This window comes from Medicago truncatula, chromosome 2, assembly GCF_003473485.1.
Source record: "Medicago truncatula cultivar Jemalong A17 chromosome 2, MtrunA17r5.0-ANR, whole genome shotgun sequence".
Lineage (NCBI taxonomy): Eukaryota > Viridiplantae > Streptophyta > Magnoliopsida > Fabales > Fabaceae > Medicago > Medicago truncatula.
The window spans coordinates 42,320,064-42,343,541 of NC_053043.1; the positions used below are offsets into that span (position 1 = coordinate 42,320,064).

Genomic DNA, 23,478 nt, shown 5'->3' on the forward strand with positions numbered 1-23,478 from the left:
TGAATATATCGTGAATCATCTTTTTTTTTTTTTTGACAAGATGAAACATCATCTTGAAAACTGAAAAACACAAACCTATTATTACAGCAAAATCAGTGCACCCTCAATAGCATATACCAACATAAGCAACCACCATGACACAAGTTAGTTTTCTAATCATTTCAGATTCCAATATACACAATTTAGGAGAAACAAAATGAGAGTATCCATCGTAATAAATCAACCTCCGCACAATCGGGAACTTCACATCCCCGAAAATAACATAAAAAGGATGCATTTCACTTGATTCAATAACTAAACAAATTACAAATTATAACACATCTAAAACCGGTGTGAATCATTTTCAAATGAAATATTTCGAACTGCATTAACCTTCTTCTCCAAACTCCTTTGTGAATCTCTCATGAACTTCAAGGTCACTTTTGCTTACTGTAGGCCTTTGTCTAGCAAGAACCTTTTCAAAATCTGTTCTTGTAATGGGGGGTGGAAGGATCTGCATAAGTTTTAAGGTGGTAAATATTTCCTCGTGTCAATTAAAGACATGTATAAAAACCTCAGTCGAAAAACATCACAACCCTATTTCTCCAATTTCAAAAAAATACAACCAACAGCCATCAAAATCTATAGTATCTTGAATACCTTTGAAGCAAGTCCTTTTGTAGCAAGATCCGTCATTGTAGTTTGAACTGCGCCCTGTTGCTTTGGTCCACATGGGATCCACATACCCTCGGGACTTTTAAAGAAGAACATAGCATCTTGGGTTTTGCGGACGGGTTCAAATAGAACATCCTTCACCTGAAGAGATTAAGAAGTTTTTAAAAGAAATTCATCCAAGTAAAAGGCAATTGAAACAGGTTTTTATATTAGAAATTAAAACTTACGCAAACAGATATATCTGAACCAGAAAACCCCTCTGTCCTGCTAGCCAAGTATTCATAATCCTTTTCAGTTAAATTATGAGGAGTATCTCCAAGATGCACCTGCTCAATTTATTAAGCCAAAAAATAAAACGACATGTTAAAACCATTTGCTAGGTTTATATATAACAATAAAATTCAGGACTGAGTAATCATTGAAATTGCCCTTGCCTTGAACATGTGTTGGCGGGCCTTCAAATCTGGTAGTGGAATATAAATACGCTTATCAAAACGACGCCTTATTGCCTGCAAATACAAATTGATTAGTGAAAATAGCTTCCTATTGACGCTATGGGGTAATATACGCAGAATTATTTTTGTCTTACCTGGTCTAAAGCATAAGGTGTATTTGTTGCTGCAAGAACAAGAACTTTCTGGTCATTGTTTCCTACACCCTACAATATAAGTGGATAAACTACATTAAATAAAGAGAAATACAAAAAGGAGAACGTAAACAAAAAATGTTGGAACCTACAGCAATGCTAAGAACAAATAAGTTTATCAAAGCAATCAGACAAGACCCAAAATACATTGTAAGAGAGGAATTCACATCTACCAATGATGTAAATATTAGCGATAGCGACTACGGCTTAGAATTGTTTTGAAACCAACAACAGACCATAATATGCTGAACAAAGGAAAGCATGGAACTATGATGGTTCAATCGTTGCAGATTTGCACTCTCAAACATGAGCCCAATATACTAATAAGAAGCAAGGCCAGCATGAAACAGCTCAATCTCATTGCCCAATTCCACTACAATGGCCCGGCCTCTCCTGCTAAGACAAGAAAAATTCATCGAAAAATATCGTTTAAAACGAAGGCTTGGTTTGCTTTTGTAGGCATTTTTTTAGGGTAGCATCAAGAGACTTTGACCACATTTGTTCCCAAAACCTTAAGAAGTTGGGTTAATGGGATGGGTCTAACCACTTGCATTGTGTATTCTTCATTTATAGTTTGTTATTAGCCGATGTGGAACTTCTTTGTTTCACATCTCGCACTTGGATGCCCAACATTTTCTACTCCAACAAAAAAAATTGAAGCATTAATTACGAATTAACAGGCATCAAGAAATTATCCAACACCTCCAAGTTCTTGAAATTGAAAAGCAATTGTATTAGACGGACAAATAAAAACCAAGGAAAACTACATTTAAAAATTGAAAAATGAACCACAAATACAAGCATGCACTTAAATGGGATTGTATTAAAGAATGCAACTACAAGAAAACAATTTTGTTTTTTTTGTGTGATTTGGATAATTTTTACAAAATGATTTGGAAATATTCAATAAATAAAGGATCCACATATTACATTATATAACTGAGACTAAGCGTTAATTATAAAATCCTCCCTCTCCAACAAGTCGGCCCTAGTTTTCTCTCTCTAGATTTTCTCTTGCAATTTCTTCATTGAGGGGTGGTTTTGGGTCAATTCATGACCTGAAATCACCCCTCTTCATCTTTTTCTCTTTATTTCAATCTAAATAAGTGATTTTCACATAGATCTAGATTTTTTTTTTCTTTGTAATTTCATCATCTAAGTGTGGTGATTTTTTGTTCGTCGTCTTGTGCGGCGTTGTTTGATTTCCCGTCTTCGTGCGGTGTTCATTTGATTCATATTGAAAGATCGATTGTTCAATCAAAGATTTGGGCGTCAACGTTGCAGATCCGGAGGCAATGGATATTCCGGTCACTTTAATTTCATCATATATTTTTGTAGGCATTATGCTATTAACTTGGATGTTGTGAGTTTGTTCACAGATTCATCCTTTACGTTTTTAGCGGTGTTGAATGATGTAATCTCTCGATTTGAATGAATGAATATCATTTTGTTTTTGTCAAAAAAAAAAAAACTGAGACTAAGCTCCTCTCAAAAAAAAAAAAATTGAGACTAAGCTGTGCATGATGCAATTCAATTATAACCAACTAAACTGATTACAATGTTTATTGACATCTCCACAACATAAAGCTATTACCTGCATCTGCACCAGAAGTTCTGTTTTGATTCGTCTTGAAGCTTCACTCTCGTTGCCTTCTCCACGCTGGCCACATAGGGAATCTATTTCATCAACAAATATGATAGAGGGGGCACTTTCTCGAGCCATTTGAAAAAGGTTTGAAACCAGTTTTTCACTTTCACCCATCCACTTTGAAACAAGATCTGATGAAGAAATACTGGTGAAGAATTCAAAAGTTAAAAATGCTTTTAGGAATATGTCCACTTATGTGCCTAATTCATAACAATACAGAAAGATCTCTTTTAATAGATCAAATATATCTCAAATTTACATAAGAAGCATTTTTTTGACGAATAAAGCATGGAAAATTGAAGTATGGATTTTAATGAAGTAAATAATGATGAACATATCATTTTCTAAATGCTACACAATCAACAATTATTAATGACCCAGAGCAACATACATCATAATTCTTCAAATTTTTAACATTTTTTTAACCAAGATACATCATGTTCATTTTAACCCTTTTCATCTTTATCTTATCAATATATAGGTAAAAAAATGATATAGGGTAAAGGAAATCAATTATAATAATGTTGCAATGATTCAGCAATAATAAAGTAATTTCCATAAGACTTGCTGTTAGGACTTTGTATTTTATTTAGGTTTTTGGCATTTGTTGCAGTTGCGGTTGAAACAGAATTCTACTTAAATACCAAATGGCTAGGCAAAGTCCTAAGAAATTGCTTACCTGCAGTTCAAATTTTAATGCCTTTAAGAGAGCAAGCAATGCATAAATTGAGAAAATATATTGTTCAACTTGAGAATATGATTTCATTCCAAGGATAATCCTCAGGCAAGTTCCTAATGTGGAAATTTCTTTAACTCTGCAAAATTTAAACTGTCCATGTAAACAATAGAACAATTTTACCTGAAAAAGGTGGAATCAGCCTCAGTTGCAACTGCCTTAGCTAAATATGATTTTCCAGTTCCAGGAGGTCCATACAACAAAAATGCTCTCCATGGTCGTCTTTTACCTGAAAGAGGCCGCAGGAAGCATAGTAAACATTAAATGAAGTTCCACATAACTATACACATTCGATAAATGTACATCTTATCCTGTCAATTCAATGTTTTGTCCAGAAAACAGCCACTTCATGGTTTCAAAGTTTTGTAAAGCCTTGTAGAGTTCTCCACACAAAACATTGAAAACGTGAAACAAAGTGAAAAACATCGACATTTTTGTAATTAAACTTGAAACTATAAAATAAAATTAGAGTCAAAATGAAAATCAAATAGACCCTTAAGATTTGCAATTTTGCATGGTAAAATAAACGAAAGCAATAACCAAATTAACAAACTTGCCAACTTCCAACTGTAAAAAGCTCATCCTTGCATACCAAAATCAATATGATCAATCCTTGGTATTGATATCCAATCTTATCCCCTCCCCCAAAAAAGACACATAAACACAATCCTTCTAGTTCTTTATGCATAATTACTTTCAGTTATGTAAATTTAGTGACAAGAATTTAAACTAATAGCCTAGTATTGAGAAGACAACAAAACTTATATAGCACCAACACTTCAATTAATTGAAGGTGTGTTTGGTGTCAGACACACTAACACAATCACAATATAGACACTTGTAATTACATTCAATCACTTCCATTTCGATTCGGATTTAACTAGCTCCCCCTCAAAACCATGGCTGAAAGGGGAGGATTGCCCAATCCTATATAAACCCTCACACGAGGTTCATGACTAGGTTCGTTATTCCTTATGTGGGACTCTAAGTTGGGTTCATGAAGCCCTCCTTGCAAATTAACATCGGTAAATCATTTTCTTAAATTATTACTAGTGTCGTTTCTTAAATTAATACTAGTGTCTACGTGTCAGTGTCAGAATCTAATGTTTGTGCTCCATAGAACAAGGGTCAATATAGATTGACTTATTTGAGTTCATCTATCAGCATAAGCACTTACGAGACTATTTGTAAGAGCTTAAATAAACAACTTAAACATGCCCATAAATTGTTTTCAGCTTATTTTCATAAGCTCCAGGATAGCATATAAAAACAACTTATAGCTCATTTGAACATAAGCAGTTATCTATATTCGAACTTAATTAAACCGTTGATCCAAACACGACAAAGACAACAATTTTAACCAACCCACCAGTAAAAAACTGAGGAAACTTGACAGGCAAAATAACAGCTTCCTGCAAAGCCTGTTTAGCACTCTCCAAACCAGCAACATCATTCCACTTAACATTCGGCTTTTCCCTAATAATCGCGGAATTCAAACCCGCTCTAAGCTTCGCCTGCTCCGGATCCTCCCCTTCACCACCTCCACCACCCTCTCCACCACCATCCTTCCCCTTACTTTTCGGCCTCGTAGCAACCGCCGCATCGCCATTAGAAGCTGGCCCTGGCCCACCATCATCCAGCACAGCCCTGATCTCCTCAGCACGACGTAAATACTCGGTGAATTTCTGCGTAATTGCTTCTCTGATTTTAGGGTTTTTTTCGTACTTTAAATGGGTTTTGAAATACTCTAAAGCGTTCATGTATAAAGGAAACGCTTTTGAATAGTTTCCGGCATTGTCTGCATCTACGGCTTGTTTCACGTACTCGATTGCTTGTTCCTTGAAATTGCTATACATCGTTTTTTCGTTATAGCATATGTGTGTGTATGAGAAATTAAGAATTGAAAAATTGAAAATTGAGAATTTGTATGTGAAGGGAAAAGGGAAACCCTAGAAATTGGGGAAGATGATGGTGGTGATCTGATCGGGAATAAGGGGATGAAGAAAAGGGGAAAGATGGTTTTGTTTTGTTGTGTTGTGTTTTAAAAAAACGCGTTTTAATTAAGTTTGTGTGAAGTATTTTGTGATCAAACTATGGCATTGTTTTTTGATTTTTTTTTTTTTTGAGATTTGATTTGATTTTGTAAAAAATAATTGTTAAAAACGATTTTTTAATTATTACATTTTTTACATAAGTTTAATTAGTATTTTCTAAGCGTGCATATAACTATTTTTTGACTAAAAAAAGTATAATTATTTTTCAGATGAATCTAATGAACTTTTTTTTAAGAAAAGTTCAATGATATAAATATATATATATAGAGAGTCAATTAATAAATATGACAATTCACGTTTTTTTTTTTAACAGGCAAAAATAAGATATATATATATATATAGAGAGTCAGGATCCGTTGACACCAGGTGTCAACGGATTCATTGACACCAAATTTCAACCATTTATTTTATTTGATCAAAGGTTAAATATAGAGCCACATTTTTTATTTATTGTGTACCCTTCTTTTCAATCACACACTATTATTGTTTTCAATGATTTACAAAACCGAAATTGGAAACATGATCATATCATGATCCTACTCATTCTCTTGACTGACTGCAAAATAACTAGATAATTAAAATAGTTTCAAGATATCATCGTTTAGAATGCCTTGGCATATGAATGTAAAAAAATGGTTAATTAGTTCACAATTTTATTACGTGAGTAACTTTCTTTCCATCACATAATTTTCTCTCCATCACATATTATAATTTTTTTCAATCATTCAAAAACATGGTTGCTTGCTATTATTATTCAGGTATGCGTCTCAATCCCCTTATGGTTAGCACCTCGCATGGATTCAAGGCCATGATGACAATCTATGCCAGATTTATGAAAACAACAGCAATTGGAGAGAAAGGTAGTAAATCTAAGGAGATGAAAGTAGTAAATTTAAGATTCTAGAAAAGTATTTTTGATGAGTTTCAGTTTATTGATGAAATTTTAGGTTTGACAATTGAGTTTTTAAAATAATACAGTTTAATGATTATAATTTTGAAATAGATTTTAGCTTAATAAATCACAATCCTCCATTAGTATTTGAACCGGTAAAATAAATTTAAATGAGAAGAAATTGTAATTTTCATTTGAAATAAGAGACCAATGGTTTAGATGGGAAATCTGAGCAATCATCATAATAATGATAAGAAAAACCAGCAAGTGTGCCTAGTAGTGAAGGAGATGAATAGAGGACTTTTAATTTCTAAAAGCATCAAATTAGATTTGATGAAACATCTCATCAAGTGTACCTAGAGGTGAAGGAGATGAATGAAAATCATAGACACCGGAAGAACGAAAGAATGAAGACAGGAGAAGTGTCAGGGTGCATGCTTAGTTCATTTAGGAAATAAGAGGATTTTTAGGAAAGGAGATATGAAATACTTAATGCCTACATTAAGATTTTCATAAATGATTATTGACCTTTAGATTAAAAGAAACGAACGTTTAAGATTTGGTGTCAATGAATCCGTTGATACCTGGTGTCAATGGATCCCATCTCATATATATATATATATATATATATATATATATATATATATATATATATATATATATATATATATATATATATATATATATATATATATATATATATATATATATATATATATATTAACAACAAAGTAGTCGCCTCTTTCGCACAAGACGTGCTAAAAGAAAATGACTATCATTACAAAAGAGTTCAGTCAACCAAGAGGCATAATTAACTTATACCCAAACAATTTAGAGGACAAGTCATCCAATTATTTGCCCCAAGCACAAAAACAACATTAACTGTTTTCATCCACCAATAAGAATGGTCTTTGAGCCCTTTCAAGTAACTGAGGAATAGTACTTTCAGTGTTGTTAAAATGTTTATCATTACATTCAGACCAGAACATCCAAACACACAAGAGCCACAAAAGTTGAATAAAGGAACGTCTAGTAACCGCACTACGTGACAAGTAAGTAAAGTGGAAAAAATGGTCAGCAATATCATGCGGATCCGCACCTGAGACCCAAATCCAAGGACGAACATGAAGCCAAAGTTCTCCAAATATGGGACAGGAAACAAATAAATGTTGAGCAGTCTCCACACCCCCACATCCCGAGATACATAATTTCACTTCCTAAGCAAGAATTCCATGAGCCACCAAATTTGCCTTTGTCAGTAACCTGTTGCGAAGGAGATGCCAAGCCAAAAGAGACACCTTTAACAGGACATGTTTGTGCCAAATCAAATCAGATACCTCATCCTCCATATTACTGTCATCCGTAGTAAGCAAATCATAGGTTGTTCGAACAGAACAGAGTAACACCCTGAATTATCATGGTGCCACCGCCATTTAATTCATTAATTCACATGACAGTGTTTTTTAGATTCATTAATTCACACGATGACAACTCAAGTGTTTTTCAAATTCATTAATTCACATAACAATACATCATTGATGATACATGTGTCAAATATATTTACACTATATTTTCATATTCATTAATTTACATGGCAACACATCTTTGATGATGCATGTCTTTTTCTTTTTTTGAATGGTAAAATATATATGTAAGAAAAAAAGAAAAAGTATAAGATACACCAAAAAACCGCCAGAAGACGCTCCAAAAGAAAACCCCGAAAGAGCTAACTCCCGGTCCAAAATACAAAATACGCTAAGGTAAGCACCCAGAGGACACCACAAAAACAACAAAAAACAGCACCAAGAAAAACGAACGAAAGTTTATTTATATGGCCTAGCTTATTCAAAAGTTTAACTCGGTCCTGCCCGTTTCACAAGAAGGCAAGACTCAAGTTTTTTATAAAGTCTATTTAATTAAATAGGTTAGACTAAGGCTTACAAAAAGTCTATTAAGCTTATCAGACTAGTTTGTTAAGCTTTTTATATATAATATATTTTCCATTATTAATATTATTTTTTTTATAAACTCAAGCCATCGTATGATTTGGTTATTTACTAGCAGGTATATTGATGTGATTAGACTTTCATAAGATTTCGTTATTTAGGTATGCTTTAGGTCTTCATAAGATTTGGCTTATAGTAGGTTTATAGGTAGAGCTGTCAAAACGGGTGGCCCAACCCGTTTAGGGCTGGGCTAGGCCAAAAAGTCTGGTTGAAAAATGGGCTTGAAATATACTACCCGAGCCCGGCCCTACACGGGCTGCGGGCTAAACGGGCCGGCCCGTATTAAAAATTATATTTTTTATTTTAAAAAAGTACTATAAAACACTGCTATAATTTTTCTTATAAATAATATTTTAAATATGTTTAAATAATGTCTAGCACAAAAATAAATTGTAAACATTTTCGTACAAACTTCGTAAACTAAAAAGACAAGGAAAATGATTTTAAATAAATTAGATATGTTATGGTTATAGATATTTATATATTCGATCTTTAAAACTATAAATAACGAAACGAATAAATATAATTTTATATTACATTTATATTTGTGTTAATTCATTGAATTTTCACTTTTGTTTTTTACTTTGATAATCAACTAAGTAAATAATTATTTGAAAAATATATATAATTTATAGGATTTTTTTGTTATGCGGGCTACCCGCGGCCCGTTCGGGCTAGCCCTAACGGGTACCGGGCTTTTAAGGGTCGGGCTAAAAAGCCCTATTAAAATTCGGGCTCAATATTTTATGCCCAAACCCTATATTTATTCGGGCTAAACGGACCGGTCCATACGGCCCGATCCATTTTGACAGCTCTATTTATAGGTGTGACAATACCTTAGTGTAAAATAGGCTTTCAAGTTTCATCGGACATTTAAAAAGTCAAGTCAAACCTTAAAAATGAGTCTCTAACGGATAATTAATCAAACTATTACTTATTATACCTTTTGAAGTAAGTCAAACTTAAGCCTTATAAAACTCCGTCCAACCTAACATATTTTCACCCCTAATTAGAGCTACTCAACCACCTCATTAAATACTAAATTCAATCCCTTATTTAAAGCCAATTAGATATCATAAAAAACTTAATGACCGGGGTTCGAACCGCGGTACCTTCACTTATGTGTTTGCCATTTCGTCAATCTATAAAAAAAAAAATATCATAAAAAACTGTAAGAAGCTCAACCGCGATAATAGTTCAACTTTCCAACATAACCAAAAAAATCATGTTGAAATCTGTCTAAATTCCAGATAACTCCTTCGCAACTTGCACTTAAACTACCATGAATAATGCTAATTTAATTTGGGCTTGATATTTGTTTTTGCCACTTTTCAAACTTTTAGGGTTCGTTTGGTGCACATGATAAGAAGACAGAATATGATAAAATTATCATATCTCACTTAAATCATTTGTTTGGTACAATAATAGAAAATGATAAAATAATCTCATTGCTTATCCTATCATATTCATCCTTGTTATTTTAATCCTTCGTTTTAGTTGGGTTAGGAAGAGGATTGAAAAACATAAGCGCTTAACCCACTTCGACTCCCTACGACTCTCACTCTTTGTGATCTACTCCTGCTTCTCTCCCACTTTCTCTGTGACTGCCACCCGTCTCTGAACCATTCTTCCCTTCGCCGGAACCAACTCCAATCTCTTTTCTTTTTCCGGCGACCTTTCTCTTTACGGAGCCAGAATCTAGGAAGAATGAAAATAGCTGAAAATAGAGATATTTGAATGGATTAAATTTGCGATTGCTATTGCTTTTCAATATCAGTTGAGTCCTCTTCTTTTTAGCTTTGGTGTGGTGTTTTTGCTTGTTTTCCCTTCTGTTTATATCTTAGAAACGAATTGCGGTGGTATCTGATGTGTTTTTTCATTGATATATTTGCATTTGCTTTTCAAAGAATTGCTTATTAAAGATTTTTTTTTTTTGAGGGATAGAGACGAATTACTTATTATAATACTTTTGCCATGGATTATGTACACATGTCAATGAATTTTGCTTAGTATGGTAATTATTTTATATTTTGCCATAAACAATTAATAATGTAACATTTTTAAATTTCCCGTAAAAAAATTTAATAATGTAACTTTTTTTAAAAAAATGAATTTGTTTTACAAGGAAAATTTTGTCATTAGATGTATATTTTATCATGTCAATATTAATATGAAGTGTGTATCTAAACATGAAAGGATAAAATAATATATATACTTTTTTTTTTTTGAAAATTTGGTATCCGATCCAAGAATCGATTAATCCGAGGGGACCAATCCCACCGCCCACTTGCGGGGACCCCGTTTAAAGCCAGAGCAAGCTCTGGCTGGACTTAGCCCACCGAAATTGACACCAGAGGGAATCGAACCTGAGACCTCTGGAGGAGCAAATTTCAAGATCCCAAGCCAACCCCAAATGGGTTGGATAAAATAATACTATCATGCATCTTATCATGTGTGCATCAAACATGTGATAATATAAATGTTATCATGTCACTGTCATATCATATCATATCTTTATCCATCCTTTTATTCTATCATGTGTCAGTCATATCAGGTGCACCAAACGAACCGTTACATATATTATTTATACTGCCACGTCATCATAATAACGTAGTTAATGTCACAAGTAGCCATACACGAACAAAAATGAACATGCTTTTGTTTTGCCACATCAGTATTTTTCATTAGATACATCATATATGACGATAATAAGCCAGCGAAAGGACCAATCTTGCATAAGTTTACAAATTTGGGACCAAAAAGAAAAACAAAAGGATTAAAAACCTAGAATCATATAAAAAATGCATTTTAGAATATCGATTTTATAATATTTCTATGGATATCTGGTGGTGCCTTAATCCTTGCGGCGCCGTATGTTTTACGGGCTACACCTTCCAACAGCCCAAAACAGCTTGCTACTTTTAGCAGTATATATAGGAGTATTATTTTTCCTGGTATTTTCTTTTGGGATATTTTAGAATATTGTTTTCCATTGTATAATTTAATTATATATAATGTAATTGATGTATTTGAAGTCTGTAAATAATTTAAGTTTTATCGAATTCAAATTTTTAAAGTTTTTTTTTTAATTTCTAATATTAGACATATTTATAAATGTTATGTTTGATTTGATGTTCATTTAAACCGAGAATACGAATCAATTGAGTAGTTACAAAAATATTTAAAATTTATTGAAAAATATAATGGCGTTATTAACGAAATAATTCTACATATCATAAAAAAGAATCTCTCAAAAAAAAAAATCATAAAAAAGAAGTTTTTACGGAGGGATATATTTAAAAAAGGTAAGGTTTGATATGGACTTTGTGCGATTATTAGGAACAAGATGTGACGAATAAATATAGGGTGAGAGAATGATGTACAATTCAACATAAAGAAGATTTTTAAACTTAAATACTCTCTCCGTTTATTTTTAAGTGTAATTTTAGAATTTTAACACTAAAATAACGAAATGTATTTTTCATTTTTTATTCCTATTATACCCTCATTTTAATCAACCAATGTATTCCTATTTTTTGCATACACTTTCTCTTTCCAATAAATTTAATATGTTATCTTTCTTTCATAACAAACATTTGTTGGTAGCTATCTTTTTCTCCAACAATTTTTTTTTCTTTTTTTGCACGCTCTCGTAACAAACAATTGTCAATTTTTTAAATATTGTTTTTCTATCTTGTCAAACGAGTCTTCAACTATTTCATGAGTTGTTCCAATGTGTCTTCCACTCTTTATTCCTTTTGAACATTCATGGAATCTTTTATTTTATTTTTCTCTCAGATATGTTTTTTTTACTTTTCACTTGAAATTTTTAACAATTATTACTCATCTTATTTATAGAATTTTAACTATCCATGAAACTATTATTATAGGTAAAAAAAAAAATTTAAATTTTAAGATAACAAAAAAACAAACTTTGTTGTTAAAAATTTGTTTAAGAAAATAAACTTTAGTTTTCCAAATATATAACATTAATTAGTTTTATTAAAAAATATAAGAGTAATTGACAAAGGGTATAATTGACAAATCATATCCTTAAAAATACCAAAATGACAGTTAGATAGGAACATAAATCCACACTAGAACGACACTTAAAAAGAAACGGAGGAAATAACACTTATAATTTGCTACGTTTCTCATTTACATCATATTAAGGTATCGAAATCTTTCGAAGTTAATTTTTAAAAGATTTTTATAAAAATAGTCTATATTAAATACCATAAATTAATTCATTAAATAATTTATGTAGTTTATAATAAATATTAAATACATCTTTAATTAAATAAAATGTAGATTTTTATTTATAACAATGACCGATTGGTGTGCTTCATATAAAAAAAATTGGTGCCTTAAAAAATTGAATTGAAATTTTTGCTCAAAAAAGTAAAAATAAAAAAGAATTGTTTTAAGAAAAAAACTAAAACAAGTAACATAGCTAACACGGCTTTCGATAAGAAAGCAACATCATGTCCACATAATCATACGTCTCACCGAGACATCTACAACCCCCTTTAAAAAACCCCAAACCAAAACACGTTTATGAAAATTTCTTCAACAATTTCTTATATTCGATTCGATAATAATTCTCGTTAATGGTAATCTTTTATTTTATTCATTCTATGTTATTTTTCTCATCAATTTATGGATTTGAATGAAATTTCATTTATTCAATTCTTTTGCAGAAAGAAAAAATGGCGGAAGAACACAGATTGCTACCACCGCAATTATGTGTCAATAATTGCGGTTTCTTTGGAAGCAACACAACGGAGAATCTTTGTTCAAGATGCTACCGCGATTTACAACTCAAAGAACAACAAGCTTCATCAACCAAATTCGTTCTCAATCAATCCATTGCAGCGTCTTCTCCGGCGGTGGTTGTTTTTGAACCGTCATCTTCGCTGCCGGATCCGGTTGGACCGGCGAACGTTGTGGTTGTGGAGAAACCGTTGCAACATAATCGGTGTATGACGTGTAAGAAGCGCGTGGGCCTGACGGGGTTTAAGTGCAAGTGTGGGAGGATGTTATGTGGGATCCATCGTTACCCGGAGCAGCATGCGTGTGAGTTTGATTTTAAGGGGTTGGGGAAAGAGCAGATTGAGAAGGCGAATCCGGTGGTGAAAGGGGAAAAGTTGGAGAAGATCTGAGAAAGATTGGAAGGATGTTATGGTAATTTCGTCTATTGAATGATTTGGGTTTTGGGTCGGGTTTGTGGTCTGTTAATTGGGGTGGTGGTGGTGGTTGGGTTAGTGGGTGGGTCATTGCTATTTGATGGTCTGGTTATTATTATTGTAGAAAATTATTACATTTAAATATTTTTAGTTGTCTTATTTACTTTCGCTTAAACTTTATTGATACGAAATTTCCTCCGTCGTATTTACATTATCGTTGACATGTGGTTATTTTGGTTCAGACCCAAAACTATGCGATTTTTTAGTTTGTTAGAACCGAACTATAATACATCAATTCGAGCCGAACTGAATTGGTTGACAATGGTTCAGTTCAGATTAATAGGTTTGGGTACAGTTTGAACAAGAACAACACAAATTAAGATCAATATATCAACACATCAACATGTAATTCACCTACATAAGTTTGAAGGATTTGAAGTATGACTCTAAAAATACTATAATGTATTGACATAGAAAAACTAATAGTAAGTTAATAGCCTCTCATCAATCGACATAAAACAAAAAAAAAACTCTCCATCAAATAGCAACCAACATGAATCATCAAGATTAAGCATGCTAGCGGATACCATTGCATAGGACGATGAAGAAATCATCTCTCCAAGACTTTTTTAAAGCTATTAAAAGTTGTACATATATACAATACAAAAACAAATATGATACACACAATACCTTTTACATGGTCAATAAGTTTCTTACTACATTACATTTTTAGGCTTCCACAACATATTATATATGATATACAACTCACATATGATAAACAATTCACATACCAGAGGAATACATGAATCACCAACATCACATCACTATGAGACAGATCTTTAAAGCTATTAAACCCTATTAGAAGCTAGACATATATATACAACAAATTAAAATATAAAGTTTGTAGAATTATATATGATAATGGTGGGTGGCCGAGTAGTGCCTCTAGGTGGTGGAAGGACTTGGTGTCTAGCTAAAGGTGAGGAAGTGGATTGGTTTAATGCTGAGGTGGAGAGGAGAGTGGGAAACGGGGCTTCTACTAGATTTTGGAAGGTGGCGTGGAGAAGGGAAGTCGCGTTTATGGTAAAGTATCCAAGACTCTTCTCTATTACTAACCGTCAAAAGGCTATGGTTCATGAAATCACTACAAGAAAATAGACATTTAACAACAGGGGGGTTTTCCGTTTTCACATCGGCACACCAAATACCTGATGGGAAAGATGCACACAGTGGCAATTTCAAAATTTTAGTAAACTCTGGTTTTCCTATCACATCGGTGGATATAAGTACCTGAGGGGAATTACTAATGACATATAACATTTCACTTCAGTGGATAATTGAAATGAGGGGAAAAAAAGTGCGGTGGCATTTTTGCAATTTTAGTGAACTTTGCATTTTATTTTGCCTAACAATTATCACATCAGTGGAGAAAAACACTTGAGGGGAAAAACAAATTTACACTATTTTCCTTTTACCTCTCCCGTAAAAACCACACAATTTCAGATCTGAGATTTTCCCTTGAAACACACACTCGCCGCCGAAACCCACTTCTCGTTCAACAAACAACATCGGTCAAAAACAGGGACAAGGACAACATTCCTCAAAAACAAGAGTTGGTCTTCAGGTTCTTCTTCTTCTCTCTCTAATCCTTTCTCTTCATTGTTTGGTTGTTTCTTAGCTATCGAAATGTCTAAAGATTTCACCTTTTTCACTCTTTTGTTTTGGATCTACAAAGTTCATCACATTTACCTTATGTTACATAGCTAAAGTATTGATTTTTATTTAATTTTTACTTTTTATGTATTTTTTTTGTTAAAAAATTGTGATAGCATAATGGGTTTACGAGAAAAATTATATTTTAAGATTTGGGTTTTTATTTAAGATGAAGAATGAAGCAAAATGATTGATTTTGTTTTATCAAGATTCAAATTTGGGGGTATTTTATTTTGATATTGTGTTGTTACTGTTGTTTTACGATTGTTAGTAGTGATTTTCATTCTTATGTTATTAGTTTTTCACTTACCCATTTTCAATCAATTTGCTTAACTGATTTATTGTGTTATGTTGATGGTGTATATAGTTTCTATGGAAGGGTTTAGTCCACCATTTTTAGACAGCATTTACAGTATGTTGTTATCGTTGGGCACTAAAGGATACATTGAATTTACACTTTTTTCTGGGATTCGGTGGTTTTTTTTTTATTCTTAATAAAGGCTCGATGAGCTTTAATTGAGGAATTACTTCCAAACTTGGAAACTTCTCATGTATCTATGAAATTATCATTCAGTGGTGGGAATTGATAAAAGTTTTCTTGTATACTACCACTGAATTAATTTCAAACTCTCTTACCTTTATAATTAAATCATTAAATAAAATTATGTTGAAGAATACATTGTGTTGATTCCAAAAAAAAAGTATGTTCAAGAATATGATACAAATAGTATGATAAAAATAGCATGTTCACAGGAATTTTCATTCACAGCTGATATAAACTTTCGGTTACTAACTTGTCAAAATAGCTTTAATATTTTTTATTCTCTATATATGACCCTTTTCTTTATACAATTTTAATTATTCTCTTTTTTTTTCTTCATATTACTTAGTTCTGGTGTAATTCATACCAACTATACTTGTTTGTTTGTGCAAATTAAATTTGGCTTCATAGGATATAATAAGATTCGTCTAGAAAGAGGTATAAATAATTCGTATATGTTGAAGATATGAATGATGTTTAATTAGAAAAGATAAATAATCCATTTTTTTTAGGAAGATACTTGGACCTTGGTGTAGTATTTAAGTTGAATTGTACTTTTGTGAAAACTGTGATGATTGATTGATACGAAAAATTAGTCGTTCGCTTTTCAATTGTTTTTTGAAGAAACTGAATTCTCAATCTAAACTTTGGAAATGGTTTAATTTGTTAACAGAGCTCGCAAGCACATCTCTTCCATTGCTGATTGGGAAGATAGCAAAAAGGTAGCTCTAGAAACTGATCTAAAAAAAAATTAAGGTAGTTAATCTGGGAGTAAATACTTTTGTTTTTAAGATGTCAAGCACTACACAATACTTCATGACATTATCGAGAGTACATAGACTTGCATATGATGATTTCTAATTCTCCTTCATGCATATGTGTCACTGCCTGCACATCAACCATAGGTAAATGTTACATCACATCATCAAATATTGCTTACTTGGATAGGATAGGGTGTTTTGTGGTGTTTTTTTGTTGTTTTTGCGGGCTGTTACTCTCGGTTCAGGGATGCTTTTATTTTGCGCCCAATTTTAGTGTTTTTAAGCATAATTTTGTGCATGTAGCAGCTGCTGCTGGCCGCTGTTTCAGCTGGCTTGGGCAGTAGGTGGTTTTGTGGTGCTGTCTAGTTTTGGTCGTGTAGTGTTGTCCGACATTGGGTTGCGTATTGCTTATAGGAAAAATATGGAATAAATATTTTTACAAATCTTCAATGTTGCTTTGATTTTTTTTTTTTTTTTTAAAGTACATCTTTGTATTTTACTATTATATGAATTCTCAATTGTTTTTTGAACAAACTGAATTCTAAATCTAAACTTTGGAAATGGTTTAATTTGTTAACATAGCTCACAAGCACATCTCTGCCATTGCTCAAAAAAATTAAGGTAATTACTAACCTGATTCTCGACAAGTAGTTTGATGTTGAGATAATTGATGTTCAGATCATTTTGTCCATTATGTGCATCCTGTTGTTTTTGTCATATTCTTATCTAGAGTGGTTTGAAGCTATTGTTATATATTATTATATTGTTTAGCTTTTTGAACTAGAATTGAAACAATACTACTATAGCAAACCAAACACAACAATAGAGAACCTATGGACCGTGCATGATGAAAATAGAGAATGCATAACCAAAAAGAACCTATTCGTTAATTTAGTATGTGTTAATTTTCATAACGTAGTCATGGATCGTAGGTGGATGAAAGCTTATCGGTTAAGTGCTGAGTATGATAATGGAGTGACTGAATTTCTACAGTTTGCTGAAAAGAATCTTCCCAACACTGAGGGACTTTTTCCTTGTCCTTGTGTTTCTTGTGGGAACCGGGACCCAAAACTTAGTAAGGAAGAAATTAAGGGCCATCTAGTTTCGGTAGGGATTTGTCAAAATTATACCCAATGAATATGGCATGGTGAAACTATGATGACAAGTGTATCCCTAGACATCTGATTGTTGATATTATGTGTTGAGTATGATAATGGAATGACTGAATTTCTACAGTTTGCTGAAAAGAATCTTCCCAACACTGAGGGACTTTTTCCTTGTCCTTGTATTTCTTGTGGGAACTGGGACCCAAAACTTAGTAAGGAAGAAATTAGGGGCCATCTAGTTTCGGTAGGGATTTGTCAAAATTATACCGAATGGATATGGCATGGTGAAACTATGATGACAAGTGTATCCCTAGACATCTGATTGTGGATATTATGTGATGAAGAACATGCTAGACATCGTCTCTGCTAATATTACTACCTCTTGGATGAAGGTATACCATATGTTTTCACCATATATATTTCCAAATTAAGATAGCTTGACATATCCTTATTGTTATTTTACTTATTTTAATCTATTGTACAAACTGTAGGTATTCAATGATACAACAGCATTACCAGAAGATGAGATGTATGCTTTGCGAAACGATTTGGCAACTTATTTTCTTGAATTGTATGAAACTTAGGATTTACTAAGATATGCTTCAATGTAATTTAGTACTGTTGGTATGTTATTTTTAGCTGGGAGATCTGTTGGCACTTGGAGAGAGAGCCCCTCCTTTTTTTGTGTTTTGGTACTGCTAGTGACATAGAATGACTTGTTTTTTGTTTTTTGTTTTGTGTATGAACCTTGTTTGTTGTGGTTGTTCCTTCTTGTTATCTGTTTGCTGGTGACCTAGACTCGTTGAAGGTTTTGTTTAATTTGATTCAGAAGTATGGTTGCAGTTATGACTATTAAATTTTGTTAAATTCAAAGAAAAAAAGCCAGATTTTATTTGGTACTGTACCTGGTGTAATCAGAAAATAAAAATAATATGTCATAATTCACATCGGTGTGCATCCAACAGATGTGAAACGTGTTCTAGAAAATAGGAATTCACATCAGGATGCTTCAGTGCCGATGTGAATTATGCCTATGTGACATCGGCTGCCTTTGTGAAACCGATGTGAAATCCTATGATTTCGGACTATTAGGTCACATATCAAATCTGTTAGTTCGTACCCGATGTGGTTTGAGACATATCACAACAGTTCTTTGCCTGATGTGAAAAGTGAATGACATACAACCTCACCCTTAGTTACATCGGTTGGTACCCGATGTGAAATGTCGATTTCAACCGATGTGAAATGTCATTTCTGTAGTAGTGAATGTGGACTTCTAACGAAACTCAAGGGAGGTGGGACTTTTGTTGGAGGCGTGAATTGTTGTGTGGGAGAATAACCTTGTTACGGAGCTATTGGCCGACTTGGAGGGTTTTGTGTGGAGCTTAGAGGATGACTCTTGGCGGTGGAAGTTAGAGGATGAAGGTGTTTTTTCAGTGAAGTCTTTGTATTTGAAGTTGGAAGGGAGAGGGATGAGGGAGGAGTTCCGGCTGGACGGGGAAAGGAGTGTTTCGTCAAATTTGGAAATCCGGAGCACCTTCTAAGGTGATAGATTTTGCTTGGAAGGCCCTCCGTGATCGGATCCTGACTCAGGTGAATTTGGATATTAGGAATTGCTTACCGCCGGATATTGGTTCCAATTGCGTTTGGTGTGTGTCGCTCCCGAATCTTCTTCGCATCTTTTTCTTCCTTGTGATATGGCGAAGAATATTTGGTTAAACTTAATGTTGTGGTTAGATTTGAATTTTGTAATGCCACCAAATTTGTATGTCCTTTGGGAGTGTTGGGTGGGGGGTCATTTTAATAAAAAAGTTCGGGAGAGATTGCAGATGATTTGGCAAGCCATAATTTGGGTTATTTGGAAAGCTAGAAATGGAGTTATTTTTAACAATGCAGATGCTAGGTGGGAGGAATTAGTGGATGAGGTTACGGTGATGTCGTGGAGATGGTTGTTAGGCCGTTTCAATACTCCGGCTTGCATGTTCTACGAATGGAGTTGGTGTCATCAGGAGTGTTTAATGAGATAAGTGCTGCTGCTGCTGTCAGTTTTGTTGGAACAAAATGTGTTTCACAATGAACCTTATTAAGTTTTGATGATAACAAGGTATTAAAAATTGTCAATTGGTTATTACTAATAATTGTTCAAGTGTACAGGACCAAAGGCTACTCAAGTTATTTCAATAGGTCTTGGAAGAACAATGGAAAGAAAAAGAAATTCTGAGCATCTGAAGAAAACTGCTCCTGAAGCTGAAGTGCTTCTGAAGTGATGACGTCATCAGAAGCAAAAGTTTTCATCAGAAGCAATATCTTCACCAGAAGCTACGTTTGATCCTTTAATCAAACTGAAGATTCAAAGTAGCTGATTCTCAATTCAGTCTTATCCAAGAAGAACGAAGAATTGAAAGGGAGGTATCAACGGATATATGGATAGCACTGAGCACTTGTCTCTCGTTAATAGAGTTGACAAAGTACAAGTGTACAACCACTACCTCCACTACTCTGTTTTCTGTCTACGCTACAAGACAAAACAACAGCCATGCCTGCAGAATTTGTACACTCAAGATGGGAATGAATTTGAAGCTTATTCTTCAAAGGACTACACCCAAATCAGGCAAAGGATCACTGGTGGATAATCAAAGGATTTCAAACGACTCTTTAGACGTGCTGATTATCTCAACGTCTCTTTCACGCCTCTATATAAAGGAGTGAAGACTTGAAGATTGTAGAGAGAGATACATAAGTTAAAAAGCGCCAAAACTCTGTCAATTTGATTCTACAAAGCACACTGAATTTCTGCACTGATTTGATACATCTTAGAAATTCAAAGTCTAGAGTCTTTACTGTATTGTGTTGTGAACACCACTGATTGTATATCAAGTGTTCAATTCAAACTCAATTCTCTGTATTTTTGTTTGATTAGAAGCCTCTTGCCTGCGTGCTTGAGCATTAGAAGTCTCTTGCTTAGTGCTTGAGCATTGGAAGACTCTTACGTGTGTGCTTGAGCATTTTTGTGAAGTCTCATACTTAGAAAGTATTGAGCAGTTGTAATCTTTGTGATTATAGTGAAATCTCCTTGGAAGTGCAAGGGGGACTGGATTACTTCCGTGTTGTGGAAGGAACCAGGATAACTGCTTGTGTCCTTGTCTTTCTTTTCTCTGCTTTGTTCTTTTCCGCTGCAATCTGACTTTGATCATTTCATCAGAAGCAATCAAACTGCTTCTGAAGTTTTATCAGAAGAAGTATTTTTTTTAAGAGAAAAAGAAAACACAATTCAACCCCCCCCCCCTTCTTGTGTTTTTCACCTTCAAGTTTGTTTGGGGCGGAGGATGCTTCTGTTGTGGTTTTTCTGCTGGTTTTCCTCTGTTGTTGTTGTTCTGCTGCTGTTTGGGTTTCTGTTCTTGTAGAATTCCCTTCTGTTTTTCTGTTTTCGGCTGGCAGCAAGCTGTTTCCTAGTTTGTGTTTTGCGGCAGCGTTTCTTTCTTGTGCGGTGCTCGCTTTTCCTGTTGTATTTGGCTGTTTTGGTCCCTTGCTTGTTAGTGCTTTTCCTGTTGTATCCGACTTGTTTGTTAATCACTTTTCTTGTGCAGTGTTTCTTCAAGGTCCCCATCAAATAAGTTTGAGAAAGGAGATTCTTTTTAGGCAATCTTGAGTGCAAACAAGCACTTCCACAATCTACTAGTCAAAATTCTCAACTGATAATATGATCTTGTAATAAAATGCCACATTTATATTTGATTTACACTCAAGAAATTTTCTTGTCAAAAAATGTCTTTTTCTTTGAAAATATTTTTATCTATGAGTCAAAATTCTCAATTGATAATATAAGCAAAATTGCATATGCTACTCCTTATCTTTCATTCCTTGATGACATCATTGTTTCCCCTTCAGAAAATTCCTTGCATATGCATTGAATCCTGATTCTAACCTTTCATTTGCACAAAATTCATTGCATGGTTGCATTCCACCCATCATCTGCCAAAACTTCATTACACGACTCAATCTCAACGTAATGATTCAACTACCATAGTTTCCACTAAAAAATCTAATAGAATACATCATAAACTAAACTAGCCTTAATAGATTCTTGACAAAAGTCTCATGAGAAATTGTTTGCATAACTTCAATGTCCAAATTGCTACTGCAAAGCATGATTTAGAAGAAAATAGCAACATATTCCATCATAGATTTATAATTCTTTACCACCATCCAAATAATACACATTAAATATCTGAGAGTTCCTAAATCATATTCATACTTATTTGAAAAAGCATCACATATTTATTCTTGATAATATTTAAAATCAAGTAGTCTAATTATCTCCACATGGTTGCAAGAATTTAGTACCCTATCATTGAAACTATATTAAATCCAAACATTTAATGGTGTAACATTTATGATCCATTGATGGTAATTCAACTAAAGACCGGTTCTCTGGAACACACGTCGGCCGTACAATCTCTCTCTAAAATACAATCTTTCTGACTTCTCTCTAGGACCTAAAACGCGTTGTCTCCCTTCTTCCAAATCGTCGGTCGTACAAGATGTAGACGGTGGTGGTTGGTGATTCGATGATGGTTCTGCCATCCGAATCACCTCTTTGTTTCATTTCCGAAGGCCAGTTTTCGTTTGTGAAATTCACGGCGGCCGCCGCGCCGATGGGTTACGGTGGGTTATGTTCGTCGGTTGTCTATGCTATTCTCCTTCCAACGACCGTCACTCTCTTTGTTTAATCCTCCTTCGTCGCGTTGTCGCTGTCATTTGGTAGGAATGAGGAGATTGGACGTGTTTGGTTAATCTGGAATTGAAACTCTGATCTGGGGTTTTCGGATCTGTTTGTTTTGATTCCAGATCTTTGCTCGTTGAGGTTCGTTACTGTTGGTTTGGTGGTTCAAGCTGGTTCAGTTTGGACTATGTTCGAATATGCCGAGAGGTTTGGTGCAAGTTTCGTCGCTGGGGTCCTCGGATCGTTGCTTTTCTGTTGCCTGACCTTTGCGTTTTATTTTTTCATTTTGTAGGTTTGCTGGCGGGTTGTTTTGTGAGATTTATGGCTTTTTGTTCTATGTTTGTGTTCTCTTGCGCAGAGATTGAGGGAGCTTAGATTTTGGCTTTGCTTTGGTTCAATTACAAAAACCCGAAAGGGTTTGGTTCAGTTACAATAACCCGGAAGGGTCTGGTTCTATAAACCCGAAAGGTTCTGGTTTCTATCGTATTGGACTCATCCCTCGATCTGAGTTCTTACACGTTAATGTTCGAAATGGTTGTTTTGCTTGTTGGTGTTCAGGGAGCCGTTGGGCACTTGAATTTTGTTACCGTGTTGGCGGTCAATCCATTCGACATCTTTAAACCTTAACTGTTCCTTTGCAATGTTCGCTTTTCATACTTTTTTTGTATCATGGTTTCAAGCCCTACGCGGGTTTGCTGAGTTGCACTTGTGATAAGTGAATTTTTGTTAGAATAGATTAGGGTTGGTCCACATATTATGATTTTTTATGATGTATCCCTTTTTTGGGTTTTACCTGGGTCAGGTTTAATGTC

At 33.9% G+C, this 23,478-nt stretch overlaps 2 protein-coding genes and 1 long non-coding RNA gene across 6 annotated transcripts; 2 read left to right on the forward strand and 1 right to left on the reverse strand.

Annotated features, from left to right (window-relative positions):
* Window positions 1-114: 114 nt before the first annotated feature.
* LOC11412911 (protein SUPPRESSOR OF K(+) TRANSPORT GROWTH DEFECT 1) lies at window positions 115-5,742 on the reverse strand. Its single transcript, XM_003596740.4, has 8 exons — window positions 5,054-5,742; window positions 3,808-3,913; window positions 2,895-3,093; window positions 1,244-1,312; window positions 1,089-1,163; window positions 882-980; window positions 640-795; window positions 115-493 (listed from the first exon to the last, which is right to left on the reverse strand). Exons 1-8 carry the CDS (start codon window positions 5,538-5,540, stop codon window positions 368-370), a joined length of 1,317 nt encoding a protein of 438 aa, XP_003596788.1. The 5' UTR covers window positions 5,541-5,742; the 3' UTR covers window positions 115-367.
* A 7,350-nt stretch (window positions 5,743-13,092) lies between these two features.
* Window positions 13,093-13,981, forward strand: LOC11415781 (zinc finger A20 and AN1 domain-containing stress-associated protein 3). The gene is made up of 2 exons (XM_024776341.2): window positions 13,093-13,249; window positions 13,337-13,981. The coding sequence occupies exons 1-2, from the start codon at window positions 13,247-13,249 to the stop codon at window positions 13,796-13,798; spliced, it is 465 nt and encodes a 154-aa protein (XP_024632109.1). The 5' UTR covers window positions 13,093-13,246; the 3' UTR covers window positions 13,799-13,981.
* Window positions 13,982-15,231: 1,250 nt separating this feature from the next.
* Window positions 15,232-18,789, forward strand: LOC11416759 (uncharacterized). Of its 4 annotated transcripts, none has more exons than XR_003009563.2 (5): window positions 15,232-15,446; window positions 16,750-16,832; window positions 17,420-17,458; window positions 17,770-18,335; window positions 18,435-18,789. It is a non-coding gene; the product is annotated as an uncharacterized lncRNA (long non-coding RNA). The 4 variants fall into 4 exon arrangements; XR_003009564.2 differs by having other exon boundaries at window positions 15,233-15,446; window positions 16,750-16,798; XR_003009562.2 differs by lacking the exon at window positions 17,420-17,458 and having other exon boundaries at window positions 15,234-15,446.
* Window positions 18,790-23,478: the final 4,689 nt, after the last annotated feature.